General features: G+C 39.9%; 1 protein-coding gene across 1 annotated transcript in view; it reads left to right on the top strand.

Moving 5' to 3' along the window:
• Positions 1–24088, top strand: part of MGAT5 (mannosyl (alpha-1,6-)-glycoprotein beta-1,6-N-acetyl-glucosaminyltransferase) — a 74938-nt gene that overhangs the window by 42071 nt on the left and 8779 nt on the right. Inside the window, exons 10-12 of the mRNA XM_010139657.1 lie at positions 2052–2185; positions 13680–13829; positions 21249–21395. Of these exons, the coding sequence (XP_010137959.1) occupies positions 2052–2185; positions 13680–13829; positions 21249–21395 (431 nt within the window). The remainder of the gene's footprint in view (positions 1–2051; positions 2186–13679; positions 13830–21248; positions 21396–24088) is intronic.

Here is a 24088-nt window from a genome sequence, read left to right as displayed (position 1 = left end):
TGCAGGAAAAGTGGTAAATAAATTGTGAGCAAACTCATTCTGACGCATGAGTGATTCTAGTAGTATAGATTATTCAAGGAATTTGCTTCTTTTTGCACCAGGTGCAGAAGTGTCCATGATAGTTAAAGTTCATTTTTGTTTTATGTTCTCTGCTGCAGAGATAGCACCATCTTTATGGGGTTGTGATTAGAAGTGCATGTTATGCACCAGTAAAGATTTTATTACAGATTGGAACCCTGGACAGCTTCCCAAGATCCCCAGACTCTATTATGTTTTGAGAACTCTGATTATAAGGGCAGAAAATTATTACTGAGCATCAAACAAGCCATATTCAAACCAGTGGCATATTACCAAATGCTTGACTGTTCTCAGAGCTTTCCAGAAGCATGAGTGTTTTTTTCCTCTTTCTTTATTTAAATTCTTTTATGCAAAATAACAGCACTGGTACTTTTGAAACTGCATGATCTTGCTTAAAAATCCATTTGAGTGCTTCCTGTCAGTGATGTTTGAGGCACTGAATTCCACCAGTTCTGAGTGCTAACTTTAACAAAGGTTTGTTTTTCTTTTGAGTGTACTGCTTTGCCTCTCCTTTGAATGCCATCCCTCATCCAAAAATATGAAAGCATGGAAAAATGCCCCTTTTCAGTCATATTTGCAAAGCACCATTTGCTATGCTAAATTCTAAAAAGTCCTTGGGTCTGAGCGAGTTTCTAGCTGTTGCTGAGGCGTTTTTTTGTGAAAAAGAGCAATTGTCACTTGAAAGACTAAATGTAATGGCGGAGGGAAGTGTACGCTGTGTATGGTTTCTCTGTTCTACTGCATTATCCGGTTGGCTGATTGTCAGGAATCAGAAAGCAAAACTTCATAATTGCAATAGAATTTTTTTTAATGACTCTATAGCTTCAGCATTGCATGTATCGTAAGTGCCTGAGGTGTTGTCTTTGGATTTTGCTTTGTTTGTTTTTTTTTTTTTATAACTTTTCAAAATGTGCTTAGTAAGAAGGTGACAACTTGTGTGCCAGAATTTAAAAGGGAGGCTTATAGAGGAGATCCTAGTGTTCATTGCAGCCTACTTCTATGTAAACTGGTGAGGCTATGACGCTTTTTAGAGAGGTAGAAAAATCCCTCATGATGGAGTAATTTTTTATATAATAGGGATGGATTTTGAACCTGAAGTCTTGAATATTGGAGTCCATCTCTGGAATTAAACACCCCATCTACAAAAAGGAAAAACCAAGCTACAAACCCCTTAGTTTCCCTGAGCCCGTAGGTGTGTGTTTTTAAAGGAGGAGAATGGTGGCTAGTATTGCTGGGTGTCGCTGCTGGAAAAAGACCAACAGAGGTGAAAAATAATGTGGAAAACTAAGAGGAAATTGCATATCTTTTGCATGCGCTTTTGTTGTCTGGGCGCTGGATTAACAACAGTTTTGCTAACTTCAATTATCTCAGTACTTTATGATAGCGATCTCTGAGGCAGTGAAATTGGTGTTCTGACAGGCACAGTGTGACTTTGTAGGCTGGTCATTAGCATGGATACATGATACGCAGTGAGCTGGATGAGTGGTGTTAGCTCTTCTGATCGAGGAGGCGAACCCAAGAAATTTACTAAAATTTATTCATGATGTCAAGTAACATACAGCTTTGTTAACAAGTACAAATGCGGGTTTGGTGGGTTTTGGTTTTGTTTTTCAAATTGTTGGTATTGCGTCTGTGAGATTATCATGCTGGATTTCTCCTGGTTCTCTTATCTTTAACAAAACAAAGCTCAGCACACAAAAAAATCATTACCATTGGCCTTGGTCCAGCTACAGAATTTTTATTGTGAGAAACAAGCCAGAAAAATAACTGCTTGTTTCAGTAGATATATGCAGCAGGACTTAACAAGAACTATTCTCAATAATAAAGCAAGCAAATGTATCTCTCAGTATGAATGTGAATAAAGTGATCTGTTGAATAATACGTTCTTTATACCTACTTTCCTGTCAACATTCACGCTTTTGTTACATTAACTGAAACTTTAAAAGGTTTTGAATACGCTCTCTTTCTTACAGCTCACACTCCGGATAACAGCTTCCTTGGATTTGTGGTAGAGCAGCATCTGAATTCCAGTGACATTAAACACATTAATGACATCAAAAGGCAGAATCAATCTCTCGTTTACGGCAAAGTAGATAATTTCTGGAAGGTGAGTCTTATATACTCATATAGAGTGTATTCTGTGCTCATATAGAGCAAATTTATTTTGATCAATATAATAAAGCATATCTCTAAAATATCCCATCTCGCTAAATCTAATAAGTTCTTTTTCTGAAAATAAACATATTTAAATAGATTGAACATTTTTCAGTCTTTCTGATGAGGAAGCTTCTGTCTAGATTGATGTGGATCCTTTGCTCTATGTGCATCTTTGTGATAGTATGAAATATATTTATTTGATATCACAATGTACTGTGAAATGTATTCTGAAAATGCAGAAGCTGTTAAAAGTGATGGGAAATTGAAGGTGTCAGAAGCTTTATAAACTTTAATGTTATAAGCAAATGGGTCTTTCCGTTGTCTTCTATCTACAACCAAAAATGTGCTGCATTTTGACCTGGAAATTGTGTTTAACTAAAGACCCTGGAAGTGTTCAATCTCATTTTATCTCCATATAATAATATCAGAGTTTCGTTTCTTCAATATTGCAATTATGGTATTGTCTCCTATCTGCAAACAAGAGCTGCAGAATAAACATTGAGGTTTGGGCATATTTTTACCAAGTTAATGTAGATTGTGGGGTTAAGCTCGCAGTGGTCTCTGCTTTTTGTTCGTTGTCATTTTCTGGAACTCCTTCTTCCTGCCTACCCTGCCTAGGAGTGTCTCTCCTGTAGTTTTCAAAGAAAAGTGTTTACTTACTAATAAATGGATTTATTCCAAGTTACCTCTAGTTCTGTGTGCCCAGGTACTCTATGCCTTGACTCCTGCCTAAGGAGACCTTATTTTAAGCCCCTTGTCAGCTGAAAAAGGAACTGATGAGTACACGCTGTGCCATACTGTTGTAGTTTAACCCCAGCCGCCGACTAAGCCCCGCACAGCCACTTGCTCATCCCCCCGGCCGGGGTGGGGAAGAGAATTGGAAGGATAAAAGTGAGGAAACTCGTGGGCTGAGGTACAGGCAGTTTAACAGGTAAAGCAGAGCCGCACGCACAAGCAAAGCAAACCAGGGAATTCATTCAGCACTTCCCACGGGCAGGCAGGTGTGTGGCCATCTCCAGGAACACTGGGATCCATCCTGCGTAACGGTGACTTGGGAAGACAAATGCCATTACTCCCAACATCCCCTCTTCCTTCTTCTTCCCCTGCTTTATATGCTGAGCATGACATCATATGGTCTGGAACATCCTTTTGGTCACTTGGGGTCAGCTGTCCCAGCTGTGTGTCCCCCGCCCCCCTCCCCCAGCTTCACATGCACCTCCAGCCTACTCGCTGGTGGGGTGAGGAGCAGAAAAGGCCTTGACTGTGTAAGCGCTGCTCAGCAGTGACTAAAACATCCCTGTGTTATCGTCACTGTTTCCAGCACAGATCCAAAACACAGCCTGGTACCAGCTACTGTGACAAAAATTAACTCTGCCCCAAATCCAAACCCAGCAGACATGCATAGGACCAAACAATACGACAGTGTGAGAGCACCCATGTCTCACATTTTCTTTCCTTTTCTCTTCATTGGCATGAGATTATTGGTCTTGCACAGTTTTCTGAACCACAGAAGCAACATTCTTGAAAAATGATAGCTACAAGTAAATGGTCCATCTGTGAGAGAAAACAAAACAAAAGCTTAAGAGAAATGGGAGAGTGTCGCCAATGGTAGGAAAAAGATAGAGGTGAATGCTTCTTGGCTACTGTGCTGAGACAAATATGTATGTTAGCTGTGTGTGATTTATGTTTGAGTTTATTGCCATGTAATCTGTATCTTAAAAGGAAATTTTGCTTTGCATCATAGTAAATAGTGTTACAGTTATTTTATTTGGCTCGTGGAGTAAAATGGCTTAGTATGCTTCCACCTGCAGTCTTTTCGTCTGTCTGCAGAACGCTGCGCAGAGCTGGGATCCTTTCCTTCGAGTCTTTTCTAACTGAGGCTCTTGTACTTCTAGTTCCTGATCTCATTATTGGTCTCTCAGGAACAGTTGCATGTAATAATCATCTATACTTCCTGACCTGATTTGTAATGCATGTCAGCAGAACAACCTGTTGAATACTAGTTGGATTTAAGGAACAAGATAGTTGCTTAGTCACCAGGGTTTTTTTCACTGACGTATATATATCTTTCTCAGTTTATTCAGCCTGCAGAGATTCAGAAATATGTATTAATAGCTTATATGCCCGGAGGGGAGATTTGTGATTGCGTAGTCTGAGATTCTCTGTGACACACAGGATATTCATGGGCTGATTAAGACAAAACCCTGGCTTTTTGAAAAAGAAGATCCAATCTTGATTTTTAAATAGCACACAATGGAAACCCCACTATTTCCTCTGGTAAAATCTTCAAATAATTGTCTTCCCTCTTAAGACTTTGCATTATCCTGGTACAGATGTCCAAATGGTAATTTCCAGTCTTGGTAGCAGTTATAGACTTTGCCTCTGGACTGACAGTGCTTCTGTTCTGTTTCCCTGTGGGAATATAAAGATTGAGGTCAAAGTAACCTGTAGTCACGTCCTGATAAGCCTGTGTATGCTGAACCACTGAGAGCTTTGTGCTTCCTAACCCTTAAGTGTTCTCACATGGCTGTTTCCTCTGAACTTTTTCAAGATTGTTCACATTCCTCTTGAAATGTGAGTGTTAGCAAAGGGCACATGGACTGTACCAGCGCCAAATCAAAAAGAAACGCTACAGGCATTGTTAGGCATATCCCCTTTTCATCATTCGGAACTCGTGTTCAGACGACTTAGCCAAGACCCTTGTATAATTTTTTAGAACTGCTGCTTCTCAAGTCACTGCTCCATTTCTATCAGCATTGCCTCTCTTATTCTTCCAAGATGAATGACTTGATATCTGGCCACACTAAAATTCTTACTGTGTTCTTCTAACATCAAGCACATTAAAAACTTGCGTGTTGTAACTGCAAGTCATGCCCATATGCACTGGTACATGAAGTGCAATCACTGCAGATAAGCTCTGAGTCGGTGACAGTGCGGGACGTCTTATCTGGAGTCATAAAATCCAATTCTTGTGATCAGCAGAAAGCCTGAACTAATCTTGTGTCTGTGTAATTTGCTTATTTCATGTTTCTTTCATTTTCCATGTTCAATACTCTTTTCATCTCCACCATGGCTTGTACAGAACCAGACTAATCTATTTATCCTGCTCTTTTTCTTTATATTGAACATGGCCAATTAACAAAAAGTTAATCTCCACAGAATACTTATGTTGCTGCTAGCACAGTGCGGGGGGCAAAGCATTCCAGCCCCCAGACTGAGATGCTCTTGGGGAACAGCACTTGCAAATTTTAAACCAAGCAGGTTGAAATGGAACTGAGGCATGCACAGGACCTTTTTTCCCCTGTGGGTGGGACTAGAATAGCTACCTGCCATCATGATTCTATAAAGCAGTGAACATGGGTCCTTTTCTGCATCTAGGTAGGCCGGGGGAAAAAAACAAAAAAGCGGAATTACTTTCATTTTTGTTAAAAATCCCATATTCCCAGCTCTGCTGCATGGCTGGGTAGAGTTGATGAGGCTAGCTCAGACCACCAGCTTAAACTGGGTACACTGAACAGGTACTCGTAGCTAGAGAAATAAGGACTGCTCACAGACAATGCTGTGTCTTCCCTCATCATTCAGTGGGGCATGAACGTGACGAGTATCAACATGACAAGTAACAGGGGGAGTAATACAGTGGTGACTTCTGTCAGGTCTGCTGGATACACAAATGATGTCAGCCCATGGCCGAAGACCAGTGGTGTTCGTCCCATATTGCAGTGGGCAAGTGTGGGTACGTCTTGCTGGATATCAGGAAGGGTGTAAGCAAAGACTGTAAGAAACATCTTGTTTACAACTAAATCAGCCTTAAGTGGGTTCAGGAATACAAATAGGAAGCTCTAAAAAACTTTGCCACATTTCTGAAAGTTATCCTTAGAGGTAAGCTGTCAAGGGCAACATTTGCCAAGTTTTGGATGTGTTTGTTGTAATCAAAGGTTTGGGGGTTTGTCTGGGATTTCTGGCAGTACTAAGGAGTAAAGAGAGTCCTACCTCTGCCTAAGTGAGAAAGAAGGAATGAGTAAAATGTGAGTGAAACCCATAATGCCCTCCATTATCAAAATTGGCTTTAATTACAGAAATATTTCAATTAAAAGGGAATGTTTGAAGCCTTTCATGTCCTCTTAGCTCCCATTTTGGTGTCTTTTCTTTGTTCTTCCTGCAACTTCCTGTCCTACTGTTCCAATACTTTTACCCTCAGTCAAGAATCATTTTACAGTATTTGCTATTTCTTTTTCTGTGGGGTGCTGTGACGGAAGTCAGGATTTTGCTTGTATCAAAATAACCATCAATACATTATATACAATTGTGTTTAATAGATTTTGTTAAGGTGTATTGGAGTTGTCTTTAAAATATTTGTATATATAAAGGCAAAACAATATGTGAGTTTCTCCCTAATGCCACTTGGCAAGATGGGCATTCTTCTTAAATCTATACTGTCTGCATAACGAGTTTTGAAGAGTGAGAGATGGGAGATGGATCCATTTAGCTAACCAAGGCTGTTCTGACTAATGCCTGTTTATAGCTCCGCGTGACGTATGTAATTTCCCCATCATATGGCCTCGTGCATGAGGTGGGAGGAAGAAACTGAGGAGAAGTCAAGAGAGGAAAAATTATACTTCTAGGAATAGTTGTTACGTGCGGAGATCAGTCTCACTGCTGGCAGCATTGACTTTTCCCTTCCTTCTGATTGGTTTTTGTGCTTCATATTTAGTAACACACTTTGGCTGAACATTTAATCTCAATTCTTAAGCTGAAAAAGACATAAGGAAAGGGAGGAAAGATCCTTCTCACCTTTTATCTCCCATGCAGGCAGTGCACTCACAAACTTGTCTCATGGTGTTTTTATTTTGTCTTCCTCCAAGTTTTCGGCAACACTGCAGGCTTATTATCCATCAAAACTTTCCCTAGTTGCTGTCACCAGGCACCCTGTCCTGCTTTATGCCCCATAACAACTTTAAATAAGACACACACTTTAGTTTGGCAACATATCTGAAAGGCACTGTTTGCTTCTGAAAGAGGTGTGGATCAAAAAACTAAATCAAAGCAAATGGGCAGCTCTCGGTGCAGTAAATAAGTATACATGTACGAACACTTTTAAAGGGTTATTATTTGACATTTATTATGAAAATAAGAATTTTATTCATTTTGAAGAAAGAAAAAAATGTTTTCACGTTAATATTTACCTTTCAGACAGGCCAGGGATCAAATTTGCATTCTGCAGAACTCCTCAGCTGCAAAATGAGTTAGTGAGGTTGTACAATACTGATTAACAGAATCATCTACTAGTGTTCTTTAGATTATCTCAAAGCCAACACAATCTGTTCTTCCTGTGGTCTCACTTCCTATTTTCTTCTATACCCCTGCACTTTTCTGTTTCAGCACTTACAGTGCACAAGTATGTGTCATTGTTAGTTCTGGAAATTTCCATTAAGAGGACAAGAAATTCCACGTTAGGCATTAGTGCACATTCGTGGTGATGAAACTGTCAAATCTTTGAAAAACCTCAGCTTCATGGATGAGGAACTGCGAGAAATGATGAATGGAATAGATAAAGATGAGAATAGGGAACGGAATAAGCAGCATTTTTGGCAGATCTTGAAGAATCCTCATCTTTACTGAGATGTTTTATTCATTCTTTGTGCAGAGATTATGTATTGCAAATAAATAATGTATATATGCAATAACGTGTATTTTGTGTAGATAGATATATGTGGTAGAAGCCATAAATGGACATTCATGAAAGAGCGAAAGTGTGGCAAATTTACATAATACTTCCTTTACACTCTCTTTTCAGCTTTTTTCAGCTCAGGGTGGTTTGTTTGTCTATGGAGAAACTCACTGTTGACGCACTTTTGAGATCTCACTAAGAGGTGACTTCAAAGCACTTGTTTGATCATGAACCTGTGCAAACCTTTTTGCCTCCACAAATTCTCTGTCGTGAAGTCCCTCAAATCTCTGACCTGTTGCAGGAGGAATCATTAACTTTCAGATTTTTCTAAACCTGCCTCCAACTAGGTTTGTTTAGCTTCCTTTGTCTCAGGACATTATGAATAGTCAGTTACTATCCACGTTCTTTATGCCAATTATGGTTTTGTAAATCTCTCTCGTATCCTGCCAAGTTGTCTTTTCCCAGCTGAAGCATTGTTAATGAACTCGTTACAGAGTTCCCTAGTAATGATGGAAACCGTTCTGTAGCTTGGATCTCTCTTACGCCTCTCGCAACCACATCCGGTGTTCTCAGCTTCTTTTTGAGAAAAGGGACCAGAAGCGCAATGGTATTCGAGAAGGGATGAAATGGTGTTTTTGTAGAAAAGTTCAATGATATCCTCTTTATTTCTCTGTTCTTTTCTAAATAATTTTCATCGCTAACTGGATTGGTGGGTGGACTGACTGCTCCTGAACACTGGACTGATTTTTTTTCATGGTCCATAATCATGTTTTCATGGCGCAGTCTTCGTTCCTGAGTGTTGCTAGTTAGCTTAGTTCCATTACTCATATGTGAAGCTAGGGCTGGTTTCCAGCATGTGCATCCCTTTATTTATATTGAATTTATCAGTCAGTCTATTTCCTAGTCACTCTATCCCTTACATTACTGAGGGGGCTTTTTCAAAAGCTTTACAATGCCGAGTGTTCAGCAGTGCGATGTTTTTCTGCGATGTTTAGAAGTTAGATTCAGTTTTGCTACTCTGAATAGTTCAGATAGACTTCTCTTTCATGTGCTAACTATTCATCCTCAGGAGTGACTCCCCTCTATCCCAAAGAGAATCGGTTCTCGAAGATCTTTTGAAGAGTCTCTACATGCAAATTGGCTTCTTCAGAGAACACTACCAATTTGGTGAGAGGGGATTTCCTTGTGGAAAGAATTTGCTATTGTAATTTTGAGAGGTTCATGTGGTTATATAGTTAACCCTTTAAGTTTCAGATAATTTGTTCCGTGTAGAATTCATATTTGTGCTCCAAATTATTACTTCCTATGATTTACCTCTGTAAAACTGTTCCAGTTAAACAGTGTATCTGTTTAGCTGTGAATTCTCCGTCATTTGTGGTCTCTTCTAGTGCCCCAGTTGTCAGGATTTTCATTATTCAAGGATGTCTTGAAAAGTCTTTGAGAGTGTGACAGCTCTCGAAAAGAGAGGTTTTCCACTCGTATGTTTGTGTGTGAATCTCAGTTGTCACATGTTGCATATCACTGGATTTTGGCTTACCTCAGACTTGATGTTTGGGAAAATATGCACCTGGATGTTAGGGCTTCTAGTCCTAATGATATGGGATGTATGCAAACATCTATCCCAGCACTCACTTGTCTGAGTTACATTTGTCAAGCTTTATTAAACCATTGTCGTCATCTTGCAGAAAGTGAGTCTGGGTATATGGGCTGTTTTAGATATGTTTTGCAGTTTGAACCTTTAACCCATAAACCAGTTTGGGACTCTGAATCAAGCTCTTCCATAATATAGTTGGCCTGTAGTTCTGTATATGTGGTACTTAGTTTCTTTCAGTGCTGAATTTCTGGTGTTCTGGGAGGGTACCTGAATGGCCTAAAATTGTAAAACACTGTGCTAACCCAGGGTGACAAACTGATGGTAAGGCAGAGTTGTTAATTGTCACCATCTGCTACATCAAGAAAACTTAGAGTTTAGTTCTTAATACATCGTGTTTATACCGCATATTCTTGTAACGTTTATACTTAAATTTTTCACCCACCAAACTTAAAATGTCAGCCCTTCAGACTACATATTTTTGTCAACATTGTCCTTTATCAGACAGCTGTCATTTGATTTCTTTGATGAGAACGGCCTCGCCATGATGCTTTTAGAAGTAGGTGGAAATAATTGATGAACACTAATAACAGTTCTGCAGTCAATGATCTACAAAATGATCTACTTGCCTGAATGGCATGTTTATTTTAGCTGCTGAAAAGATGTTTTGGAAAAGGTTTGTGTGACTGTTACTCACCATTAGGCTTCCAGTTTCATTCTGGAGGAGAAATAATTTGCCCTTTTTTTTTTCCTGTTGTGGTTAACTTTCATGCTCGAAGTCTAGATTTGCAGTACAGACAGCAGACATGGGTTACACAAACACAGCAGACAATGCTGATTTTGCATTAGTGGCCAGCAGCCCACGGTCTTTTCTCTTTGAATTCATTTTGGAGAAAGAAAATTTTGTTTACTCTGAAATGGTTTAAGATAAAAGAATATTTATATCTGCACCCAAACAAGCAAACTCGGGAAGTGGATTAACAGGTGAAGGAATGTTGATATTTTGTTTGCAAATCACATTTCTTGATTTATTTACTTGTAGCCTTTCCATTTAGAAATGCTATAGTTATGCTCCCTCATTTTCTAATTCGCTGGTTTTAGTGCTTAGAATTGTCATGGTTATTTTGTGAAATGACATGTTACAATGCATACTCCTGTGATCCAAAATAACTTTTCTACAAGGAATGTGGAAATCCAGGACTGCTGAAATGCAAGAGGAGACAAATGTTAGTGAGATCTGTGTGAGGTATGAAGTGCTAATGGTGTTTTTATGGTGCTTTATAGATGATTATAAAAGCAGTTGCTTTTGACTCATGGTGGATAAGGGAATAAAGGAGTGATTGTTTTGTGGGTTGTGCTTTCTGAGTTTTTGGTTGGGCTTTTTTGGTTTGGGTTTTTTTTCCTTCATAGAGAAAGACTTTTAGAAGAACTAAAAATTATTGATTTATGTAAAGGGAACAAAGATCTCATCTCTGTTCCCATTGTTCTTTAAAAATTTCATTTGATTCAGAAAAAGAGGATTACCCTTTGGGGGAGGAAAGATTTTTTTCTCAGCTTGTGTGTCTTGTTTTTTCATGTTTTTACTCTTGTTTGAAAACTAATTCATACATTTCCTATATATTGATCCCTTTACTTACGCCTATCTATCTATAATAATGTTTCCCTTGTGAGGAAAAATAATTTCTATAGTCTCTGTAGCACAGTCTATATATAGTAACTCTGTCTCATGGAGGTGGAAACCCAGTATCACCATTTAGAAGTCCATTACTTTTCTGAATATTATGGATGGAAGCCTTGATGCTTTTGGGGATACTAAATGTTTTATTTGTGGTTTTAGACAGAAACAGGAAATAAGTCAACCACGTGCTTAAGTAATGTTCACAATTAATGATACGGCTGTATGTAATGTTTAGTTTGCACTTGAAGAGGTGCTTAAAGCATGCAGATTTTATCACTGCTTTTGCTTTGTCTTCCTAAATTGAATGGTTATTTATTAATTTAAATATAATTTGTGTGTCTGCTCAGTTAATTTGAATTTATTAGTAATGTTTATTACATGATTTTGTAACTTCAACAGTTTAAGTAAAAACCATCCCTCTCTCCCCCCAAATACTCCTGTAGATACAGCATGGAAGCCTGTTCTTTTCACCCCATCTTAGAATAAGAGGGTTTTTTCCCGGTCTTGTATTCCCTGTTCTGTAGTAGTCAAGTGCTGGTATTTGTATAGAGGACAGCACATGGATGCAGTAGGCAGACTGGAACCGTTAGAAAGATTGTAAAGACTAAATAATTTTAATGTCAAATATTTTATTTTAGAGCCACTAAATATTCTGTAACAGGTTTGGAAAATTGTTGTGGAAATCGTTAAAATAAGTAAGTGTAGTTTTAGATAGTCTTGGCTTTGTTCCTTCTAGCCACTTACTTCTCCTGTTTGTCATGAGTTAGAGGGCATTCGTGTTGTCAGCTTGTCACAGGAGCCCGTAAAAGCCGAAGGAAGCCTGTCCGTGTTGGTACTGTAGGCAGACCACGTAGTGGTACCTGCCTCTGCTGCCTTGCCTCCTCTTGCCATTCAGAGCAGTACAGCCGAGCTCAGAGGCTCTGCTGGTACTCACAGCCAGGCAGGCAAGGTTAAAGTACATTTCTAGCGACAGACCGCTGCTGCACTCTGGAAACAAGACCAGGCGACTCCATTTATATTTCTGCTCCACATGTGCCAAGCAAAGTTCTACAGTGGGTTTTCTCTTAGTAAAGTCTGGGAGCTTCTCCATGGTTTCTCGTGACGAGAGGAACATCTCTGAATTTCAGAGTAATTCAAATTTGAAGTAAAAGGAGGGTAAATAAATGGAGCAAGCTTTTAGTTTTTTAAAATATTTGTGTTAATTTACTGTAACAGCAGCCACATCAAACAAGCAAGTGCGTTTGTCTCTATTTGTTGGCTGCTTTATGTAGGACTTAGCCCAGAACATTGTCTGACTAGTGCAGCTTTGGCATAGCTACCAGAACAGGGTGACTTAATGGTGAGGCAGGTAATCTACTTCCGTCACAAACAGGTTCACCAGTGGAGCAACCTAAAGCTAGAAGGCAGCTCTTACATGACAGTAAACAGCCCATGTATTCAAATATACACCAACAACTAATTTAGCAAGGAAGTTTTGGGAAGTGGTACTGCTCATTCACCTGGGCCTGACACCTTATTGCTTCTCCAAGACTTGGAAAGACAGGATTCTCAGGAGTCAACTTGCCCTGTGAGTGAACTTCAGTGTAATTGTTGGCCAGCTTTCACAGAGAGCTGTGGAGGAACCACGTAAAGAATTTGCATGACAAAAATAGTGAGTGAAAATAGAATTCTTTAAAACTCCCCTGCTGCCAGTAAGTACCGAAACTTGTTGCCTGATTTTAGAGCTATTACTAAGATTATGTGCAAATATTGAGGGAAAGTCTCTCTGATCTGTGCTGCATACTGGCTGTAAATACAGTCTACAGCTAATTGCTTTTGGAATGCTAGTAGTCTTTAAAATTTGAAAAACATATGGCATTGAAAATTAAAGTAATTCTTGTTTGCCAACTGGGATGGTTTACTCTTTTTTTTAACTTTTTTTTTTTTAATGCAAGACTAAAGTCATTACTCTTCTCTGGGTTTTTACCAAAATGTCTTTAAAACTTTAGGTGAGTAGAATATTTGTAGGTATCTCATGGGACTCAGGTATTTAGATAAAGATGTGTATTCAGTTATTCAGGTAGCAGGAGTGCATCTTCCTAAGGTGAGATTCACCCTTTCTTTGAAAAGAAGATAAATCTATTATTTTGCATCTCTGACAAAAACAGAGTGAAAATTTGGTATTTCAAAATGAGTCTTTTAGTAGTTTTAGGCCAGGTATTGTTTAGGCATGCTGAGATTACAGCTATCTGATGGGGACCTGCTTTTTGTCCAATTAGAAATTAAGAGGACCTTGGTATTGATGTATTTATACCTGTAATATGAATTTAAAAGCTGCAGTTTTCTTCCAGTCTAATAGAAAACAAAACCAATAATGTAATGGAAGATTAAATATTATGGAAGGTGTATTAGAATGAGTGAACAACTTTTCTGGTGTTTGTGGTACGGAAGATAAAAAACCAGCTCTGACTGAACACTACTGCTTGAAATGTGTAAAGGGTGAAAATATTTTACTGTTGCTATTACAGGACAAGAAGGCATATCTGGACGTCATCCACACCTATATGGAAGTCCATGGAACTGTTCACGGGACAAGCACCATTTATATTCCTGGCTATGTAAAAAACCACGGTATACTCAGTGGGCGAGATTTGCAGTTTCTACTGAGAGAAACCAAAGTAAGTTTGTCAAGAGGGAGCATTGGCAAAAATTGCTACACTTAAACAGTATCTGAAGCGCATGCATTTCACCTCCTACGAATGAGCTCCTAATTTAAAAACACTGGAAAAATAAATGATCAAATGTAGAGGAGCTTAAGTTGTCTTCTCTGTGCTAAGAATATGTTTTTCATCATGTCCATGTTTTGTGGATTGACAACTATTATGAGAAAATTGGGATGACAACCCACAGTTACAGACACTTTTAACAACCAGCTTGAGAAATGTGGATAAATGCATTTGTCATTTTCCTAAATGTGATATTCAGCTCAAGGGGAGTATCAGCTGAGAATGTGCTTGGTTTTACAGCCCTGATGTGCGAGTTTGGTGCTATCTGGCAGCTGTGCAGGAGGCAGGCTTGCTTTGCCCTACCAATGACTCTAACCTAGAGCGACCCTACTCTCTGGGGGAGAAAAGAAGAAAAGCGAGCACTTCATTCATCATTCAGTTCCTCCCTCCCCTTCAGTTGTGCAGACAGAGCGAGCAAGAGAGTGTGCTCTTTGTGGTGTGCCTTGCCTGTGGCCCCATAGTCAAGGGAACTCAAGATAAGGGATGGCATATACATAGAAATACATAGACTTTTGTCCCCGTGGTTAGAATGCTTTGTGGGGGTTTCCGTACCATTCCCATAGTCTTTGTGGCACTTGATAACGTTAAAAAACTAGATTACCTTGAAATAGGGTATTTCACTTCCATTTGGTGAAAGAAGTGGTTTGCCGTTTAAAATTAGCAAAATGTCTGGAACTGCACCACTTACTGCCCATTGGTGATAGTTCCTTGCTGTGCACGAGAATCTATTAAAAAAATAAAGCAAACAGCAAGCACCTCCCAGTCTTCCCACACAACTGCAGAGATCTCCTTTTTGAAATATTTGGGAAAATCATGGTAATTTGACATCTCTGTGTGACAGCTGTTGGCAAATTATGGCTTCTTAAAGGCAGCCACTGCGTGTATGTACTTGATGCATACAGATACGCATAATGTTACAGATTAAAAAGTCAGCATTTACTTTCGTCATAGATAACACTGAGATTATACAGCTTTTGCCTGTGTATGAAATCACTGTGTTAATCATAGTACTAACACGGGAAGAGTATTGACATTGTAATAACCCCAAGCACAAACAGTGAATTCCTTCTGAAAAAAAGATGTGTTCTATTTACTGAAACAGTAAAATAAGCCAACGGACTTCCTACGGCATTACTGAAGTCCTTACAAGTTACAAAATAGAGTTCATTGTAATAGTTATGTTTGAATAAGTCTTCCTCTTATTTTTTCATCAGCTATCTTACATGTATTTCACTAAAAAGCTTGATTTTCACTAATGACGAGATAGCTCATCTAGAATTTCAAGTGGGTATGTACATACTGTGCAGCTCAGCACAGGGCGGTTATATGGGGTTTGTGACACCGGAAGCAGCCAGAGTAGTTCGACTCAGTCTTTGACCAGTAATTGCTTATTTTTCACGAATTTATTTTTGTGAAATACGTAGATGTACGCTGTACTGGTTTCAGTCCTATAAGCATCTCAGATTTTAATGATTTTCTATGCTATTGTTGTGCACTGGTCATTTACTTTTTTATTCCTAACACTGGGGAAAATCCTTTGAGAATTTGCTAGTTTTCTGAGCGCATGGTCCTAAGAAACACATCAATGTGTTTCATAACCCCCATCAGGAAGCCTTTCTTAATAAGATTTTTTTTTTTTAAATTAAGTCTGCAAACAGTATTTTCTTACGGCTTTTCTGATCCTCTGTTAGAAGATTTGCAAATGACAAATGCTGGTTTCCTTTTAAGGAAGTTATTTGTTTGTGATGCAGCTAGGCTAACAAAACTGACCTGATGATAAGCAGTTAAGAGTCCATCTGCTTCTCCTAATACTTGCTATTGTCAGGCAAATGGGAGTGCAGAGTATTTCTAATGTTGGAACCAAAGGAAATGAAATTAAATCTGCCTTACTGCATCATGAATTTCACTTGTTATGCTGGTCTAATACTGTTGCAATATATCTAGTTTAACAGAAAAAGTAAAATAGCAGCATCTTGAGAATGAAAGTGGAAACTGAGATTTGCCATCTGTTTGGACATTTTTGCTTGGAGGCAGATTGTTGGGTTGGCTGTTGTGGTGGTGGGTTTTTCTAGTTGATGCGTAGTACCCCGTAGGTACACTGACTGTTCTGCCTTAACATATGGTTCCCTCTCCGTGTTGATCAACAGACATACACTCTCTAAGTCTTCTTGTTGCCTGTACGTTCACAGTTTCAGATTTTTATATCCTTTAAGAGACAGTAACGTAGCTTAGCACAAAACACCACTCACCTTTCTCTGCTGCTGCCTGTGCGGGTCACTGGTGTTTATATCAAGTGCATCATGGATTGAATGGCTGAAATAAGTGCTGGTTTTCCACAAAAATCAAGCTGACTTGAATGGGAGCTTTGTGCCCTGAGGAGCCTTGTGTGTGTGTGCACATGCATTCAGTGATTTTCAAGGACACTTCTTAATCATAATCACTTTAATCACTAGGCAACATGGCCAGAGCCCCTTAATGAATTTAGTTATGGGGTTTTGTCACTACACAATCAGTGTGCTGAAAGTGCGTGAATAATCAGAGCCGTAACTCCGCGTCTGTGGGTACAGTGCTTGCTGGAACCATCTAGGCCTGCTGTTTGCCATCTCCAAGCAGCAAACTTTGCCTTAAAAGTTCCAGGAACTTTTAGATTTTTCTTTTTGTTAACAGGTTGTTGTTAGGTCAGCTGACAAGTGATCTATTTTTCAGATAGTCAGAGCTGAATAATACATTAACAAATCACACATTTCAGTGTACTCAGAAGTGTTGCACTGCTTCATTTTGCCCCTAGACAACAAAATCCCCATGGATGACGGCTCAGTCACCAGATTCTTGATCAGAGCTTTGCAGCCCCAGAGTGTATTTGGTCTCTCTGCAGTAGCTGAAAGAGGACGCAGTTACTCTCCAAAGCAAGCAGCTGCCATTTCATTGTGGTGCGTGTTATAAAGCAACGCGTTTCAAAGTGCTTTTTCCAAGCAGGAGAGGCCTGTTTGAGATTCATCATGGCTAGTTCAGCTGTGTGGTGCATGACAAAAACGAGACATGTCAGCAGTTCCTAATGAGAAGATGTAAAGCCATTCATCACGTCAGAGGAAAATAGGGTAGGCGAGCTGGCAGCCCTGCTGCCAACTTACATGGCTTCTTGCCAAGTGGGCAGCTGGAGGAGCTGGACCATTCTCTTGGAAGAACCAGTACTAAATTCTTGAGAAATATTCCTCCCTTCGAGAAAGTTTCAGATACAACTTTTTACTTCGAGTCACTGTGAATTTTTGAGGGAACCCAAATTCTTTTACTGAGGGGTATTTACAATTTCTGAATGGTGATTAATAAAAGTAGGAGCAACACCCTGTTTAGGCAATTTGGGGAAACTCCCATTTCAGTGTTGGATAAGCAGAAATAGGAAAACAAGCTTTTTTCTTTATATTGCCTTGTATGAAGTAATATATTTTTTTTCTTCCACATGCTTCACAAAGTCAGCTGAAAAATCACTTAACTAGTGCTTCTATTTTAAAGTTGCTTTAATCACAAAAGGATTGACTTTTCCAGAAAGTATTTTATATACATGAGAAAAATATATCAAGATAGTTAACCTTTGCTGCACTTCTCATTCTGTAGTTCAGAAGAGAATAGATAAGTTCAGGAAGGAGTCATGCAAAAGTGCTGATAAACCTATCAACCTGACCGAAGAGATTAGATAAAGTGCAGTGATGTTAGAAAGGGGAGAGGAGAAGATAAGCACTGCTGTTTATGGAACTATGGCATTTAGTTTCTGGAATATGAAATTTCTCTCTTAAATATTCAGCTAGTCAGAATTACAGTAAGTGAAGTAAAACATTCACTCCTTATTTAATACTTTTGGCTATAGTTTAGAAAGACTGTTTGTTCAAGTACCCATTTTAATAGCAGTCCGATCTAGTGCCATAAACGCCACAAATAAATTGCTTAGTGTCAGGTGAAAGTCAATGGTTTCCAAAAAATAAAAACCACGCTTTTTTCATGGGAATGGTTGTGAAGCACTTATCCTGTCGGAGAAGTCTCCACTTGGCTACCACACCATGGAAGGCGTGCTTCTGTTATAATCGGAAAATAATGCTGCCTTGGCTGGACTCATGCTGGGTGGTCAACTCAAAAGCCTGAAATTCCAAACCAGAGGTTCAGTGGGGTGCAAAGGCAGAAAAGGTTCCTGAGGAGCCTTTCTTATGAAAACCAAAGGATTCCTGCTTAAGGGTTTCAACACCTGCTTTACTGGAGATGGGCAAGTGAGATTGGAGATACGAGTTCCCTGGTTTTGATTCATGCAGATGTACAGGCACAGACACGCCTTGCCATCAAGGAAATGTTTTTTTAAAAAAACAGCATAGGGCTGGTACCGTGATCATTGTACACCTGTGATTACTTGCTGTTACCTCCTTTAGATAGACTTTTATTCCGTGAACTGCCCCTGGCAATCACCTCCTTGTGTGGGGCTTTAGTCTACTGTGGCTGTGCCTACTTAAAGTACTGCATGAATTCAAAACCATTTGAAAGGTGAGAAAAGTGCTGACATGCAGAATGTGGAATGGTTTCCAGCACTAATCTACCAGCAGAGCATAAAGGAATTCTACTCTGCATAGCACTTGTGCTGCAGCTAACACAGCAGATTCGGGTGAACCATGTGTGCCCACAGTTAGGTTACCAACATTGCTCACTTGGGAGTTTTGCATTCTAGATCTTCAGCCATCGGGTGAAGGTGCCTCTCCACAGTGGACTGTGGTACCAGACATAGCATCTGGTAAGAGAGTACCCTGAAAGCCGTGGTCAGCAGCATATGTGGTGAAGGCAGCAGTGTACATTCCAAAATACTGGAAACGCAGTCTGTTCTACATTTTGTGGGAGAGAGCCTTGTCTTCCACACAGCCTCAACTGTACTGAGGATAGATGCTTGCTTCACTGGTACCTGAAAATTGTTGCCTGGTATTGCTATTTTTTCTTTTTTTGTCACTTCTTTCCCCATTAGCGACTTGCAGTATCTGTTGCATACCTTTAGAAGAATCTTGACAGATTGTTTTAGCCTTTCTGGAAATAATAAGCAGCATGTAATTCAAAGGATTAGCAAATTAGAGCATCATAAGAATGAGTTACAGAAATGACCTGCGTTCTCTAATGCTTGCTTTTTAAATCATAATGACTGTGACTTTAATGAGGCAATTAAGATATTCTTCAGTTTAGCTCTTTAAACCATACAAAATTACTAGCTCCCTAACCAAGGGAGCGTTAATAAAGGGCAATTTACAGGAGCAGGGTCTAGATTCAGTTGGGGAATTTCAGCTGACCCAGTGACAGTGATGGAGAGCGACAGAAGATTTTGGAGGGTTGAAAGAAGGTGCTGGAGGTGGCTGCAGGCAGCTGTGAGCCAGGCTGCAACCTCAGGCCAGCAGGCAGCACACACACAGGCACTGTTCTAGGATCAGACACATCCTTTTCCTTTCTTCAAAGGTATGGTGCTGCTTAGAGGTAAGGTTGGAAAATGGATGCGGGACAGGTGGTGAGCTATTTATTATAGATTAAGTGTTGACAGTGTGCTCTGTGCTGTCAAAACATAAAACCATGTTTCTTTCCCTGTGAAGCTTCCTCCTAAATAAACGGCCCAGTCGGACCCAGAACTGTTGAGCAGTGCACAGCAGTGGTTTATTAAAAAAGTGAAAAACAGAGCAAACAACCCAGCACTTTCCACAGAACAGACAAACACAGGATCATAGGAGAATTGATACTTCAGATGGTTTTAATTGCTGGCTCTCAGCTGGTTTTCTGCCTGAACTAAGAAGCAGTTTAAATAAATAACATTATGTGTGCAGATTGCATGGAATGGTTTCATGTCCGTAACTGATTATTTTCAAGAGATTACCTTCCTTTAAATTAAGCCTTTTTTGAGATGAAATTTAGTATGTATTTTTCTGACTTACGCCATATATAAACCCCAAATTTAGATAACCCAGCTTCAGTGGAGATAGTCTTTCAGATCTTTTTTTTTTTTTTATCAGCCACTGGCGAGTTTCCTGTGATATTTAGATCTTCAAGATAGCTGAGGAACTTTTTGCAAGTAGGCGGCATTTTTGACCTGAAAATTGAAAACTGCAACATCAATATTCAGCTCCATGCAGTGAAAATTCTATGTCCTCAACTATGCTGAGAAGTGTTAACTTTCTGTTTGAAACGAGCCAACTCAGAATTGATGCTGTTGTTGCCGTGAGTGGGAGAGACTGGTGCTGCAGTGCCTGTGCACCACAGTACCGACTGCAGGTTTGCGTGTCAGCGCTCAAATCAGCTCCTCGAAGGGGCTTCAGCTTTGAATCTTCCGTCCCTAGGATTCACCTTCCTGTTGCAGAAAATTTGATGCAGAATAGTGTGATGTGACCTCTTTGAATACATACACCCTGAATACATGATCCTCACAGTTACGAAGATTACTCTTTATTTTCTGGAGAAAAGCAGTAGCTCTATGTGTATGTTCAGTCACTCGGTGCTGAGAAATTGCTGTTACAAATCAGGGCTTGTAATTCTCCCATCATACACAGACATTGAAAGAAAGATATTTAATTCAGGGGTTTTCATTATGTTGGTCCAGGAAAGGCATCGAGATCCAAATAAAGCCAGAGAACTCTGAAAAAAACATTAAATTTCTTTACACTGGCGAGAAGCACTGCCTCTTCTGGAGCACCTGTAATCTCGGCTGAGAGAAGAATAGCTTTGCGATGCGTTTTTCCTCTGTCAATTTACCTTGGAGGCATTGAACTGTCTTAATGCTACGCGGGTGCTTGCTGCCTCAATACAGTGTCTTCAGCTGATGTTTGCTGCCATCTACCGTTTTAATTAGAAGAGTTAATCAGCTTGGCAGGAGCGTGTTCCTGTTGGCAAAACCCGCAGGTTAGCTGCTGGGGGAGAGAGGGGGGAAACAGTGATGTAGCTGTCCTGTGAGCCTGCTGCAGTAAAACCTGTACCTGCAAGAGAGCCCCAGCAGATCCATTTCAACACCAGTCAAACAACCAAATGACTCTTCCCTGCCCCAAAGAACTGAAAGGGGTCGTTGTTGTCTCAGCTCTGTGAAAAAGCACCTCAGCTCATTACAGAAGATTATTGTCAAATGTGTTTTACAGGACATTCTGTTCCTGCTTGGGTAGGAGGGGTGAGCTGCTGAGTTTTTTTCTTTGCTTCTTAACGCTATGTTATTTTGGACCGGTACATTTAGAATGCATCATTGTTTATTTAAAGTTAACTCTTAGCTTTCAGATTTTGCAAACAACAAAAATGAAGATAGTCCTGTTCTCTGTTTTTCAGCTGTTCGTTGGTCTTGGATTTCCATATGAAGGACCGGCTCCTTTGGAGGCTATTGCTAATGGATGTGCTTTTCTGAATTTAAGATTTAACCCACCAAAAAGTAGCAAAAATACAGAATTTTTCAAAGGCAAACCTACACTCCGAGAGGTGAGTGTTGTCGGTCTCCGTAATTTCTTTATTGAAAACGATTGTGTATTCCTTTTTAGTAACACAGTATAGGAGAAACTGTGTAGGTATTCACAGTCGATTGCAAAAGGTATGCAACTGTCGTTTTCGTTAACCATCGACAGGGTTATCAGTCCTTATATTTATAGAATAATCAAAACTTTCCATTACAGACTGTAATTACCTCTAGATTTGCCTGTACATTCTACTAATGTTTGTTGACAGATCATAAACTGAAGTTTCACCTAAAAACTTGACATTCTGCCCCGGAACAGATCCGCTCATCTGATGCGTGATATGTCATTTGCAAGTGGTTCTATTCTGCTGAAGACACAAACAATCCTGTGGACCGTGCAGGAAGTAAATAGGTGTTCGAGTCACCCACAAGGCCTTTTGCGGGTTGTCGTGTGTGTTTCGGGATTTTGGGTTTTTTTTCCTCCACACAAGGCCTGCTCAAGGCACTGCTGAGCCAAGGTATTAATGGTCACAGCCCACTGTGTTTGTGGTTGAACACTGAAGACATTTGGAGAGCTGACTCTTTAAGAGAACAGGAAAACCAAACCTCAAGCTTTCAAACGAGCCAGTGTGTTTAGACTCTACTGAGAGAAAAATGAGGCTAAGTAAACTAGCCCCTCATGCTGGCACCAACCTGAATATTTTTCTTCTTCGGTGTAGGTAAAACTCAACCTATAGCACTTGCAAGCACTGAACAGGCATGTAGCCATTCCTGACATGAGCACTTTTGCCTGTGGCCATGGGTTGCTCACAGGTGTGTATATATGTATTACCTCAACGTACTTACCTGAAGGGAAAGCTCTCTGGTGGCACTTAGGTGATGAGAGCTTTGCGCAGACCTATTTCCCAACTCAAGTTACTTTCCCATTTTAAACCAGGAACATAAATTCCTTTTGGTTTTATGATCCACGACTGTAAGTGCCTTTCAGCGATTCCTTATGGTTTTATGGTCCAGAACTGTAACTGCCTTTCAGCCTCATCAGGACAAGAGTTCAGACTCACCCCTTCTCACAGCTTGCATTGCTAACAAAGGACATAGAATAAGGGGGAAAAGGTCTGTTTAAACTTTCTCCTAGGGCTTGGCACCTTCCAAAGCTTTTCTTCTGTGGGTCACTCGAGTGCTTGCCTTGTTTCCAGTTGTTCTGTGTCTAGATACTACAACTGGTCAGGCTTAGTAAATAATCTGGACCCACTTAACAGTTTTTAGTAGGAATTTTAATGCTTGGAACGCCGTGCTAAATCCCACTGGCATGTGATGGCACTAACTGAAATGCTGAGCACCTGACTTGCACAGAAAAATAATCCCTATTGACTGCTTTAGTACAAGATGGTACAATGAACATTCATCACGGATATTTCTGCGGTCACACGCTCTGCTGACCTGTCCTAAGAGTAACCTTTTCTCTAACTGGTTTTCACAATGACATTTAGATCCGATTGCCAGTAATCCATGTGCTGGTTCTTTGGGATTAAGAATTTCCTGAATCCTTCTCTCCTTTTTCAAGTGTTAAAGGAGAACAAAAAAACTTGTGTAGTTCTGTAAATTGATTATCCATAGACCAGTTTGAAGATGAAGTCTGTGTTTAGTACTTTTGTAAAGTAGCCATTTTAAGTCACTATTTCTCTCTTGTTCCAGGTAGAATTTATTGGGGTGCGGAGAGTTAGTGTTTCCCCTCTGCCCCCAAGATGGGCTTCTGTAGAGGCGACTGTACAAAAAACTGGAAATGACAATTTTCATGTTAAATCAGCAGGTGTTTTGTTTTAGGACATGAGTTTGCTGGGGGAAAGAGATGGGGGAAAAAAACCGCCTTCAAGCAGCTTGTTTTGTACCAGTATTTCCTATCAATATTTCTTCTTTATTCGGGTCCCCTCACCCCTGCCCCCAAGAAAGAATGCATTGTGTGCTAAATCTACTTGAAACGTGTAATTTGGTGGCTGTGGTTTCTTTCGTTTTCATCTTTTAAGAAGGAACAAAAAAGACCTGAAATTAGAAATTAATTAATTATTTCCAAATCTATTTATAAGAATACTTACAGATTTTAATTACAAACAGAGAGAGTATCTTCTGAATATCCAAAACATTAAGCCACGCTAATTAAAGCATCTCAGTACTAGGAAATAGTCTTAATATTTTTTGAGAGTATAGATGGCAGGATACCTGGTGCAGTAAAAACATGTTGCCTGTTACTCTTAGGACTTCAAACAGCTGCTAGTCTGAGAAGTTCAGTTGTTTGCCTTCCAGATCAGATCTGGCTTTAATGTTGCCATCTGAGATGGCAGAGGAAGAGTGGTCTAAGGCAAAATTCCCAAAGCTTTGTGGAATTCAAAGTACTGTTTTATATTCGTACCTTAAAAGGTGCAGTAGAAGGTTTTGTTGCTATGAAAGCAATAGGAATGCAGCTTCTGAATCTGAAGTGCAGACATAGGTGCCTTGGGAACTCAGTCTTGGTAACCAAATTTTTAAGTACATACAGTTTTGGTGGCAATGGAAATACTGTTGAAAGAAAGTCAGAATATGTCAGTCTTCAGGCAGCACTGGGCTTTTTGGAGGAATTTAAAATACTCCAGTGGGAGCACAGTGCAGCAGGCTGCAAGTGAACGTAGGCAGCTGCAGAGGCCGGCTGTGTGCAGGAGCACCCCGTGCTACCGGCCCAGCAGCT

The sequence above is a fragment of the Buceros rhinoceros genome, unplaced genomic scaffold (genome assembly GCF_000710305.1).
Source record: "Buceros rhinoceros silvestris isolate BGI_N320 unplaced genomic scaffold, ASM71030v1 scaffold817, whole genome shotgun sequence".
Lineage (NCBI taxonomy): Eukaryota > Metazoa > Chordata > Aves > Bucerotiformes > Bucerotidae > Buceros > Buceros rhinoceros.
Note: the sequence above shows the minus strand (reverse complement) of the source record. Positions and strands in the feature narration are given on the sequence as shown.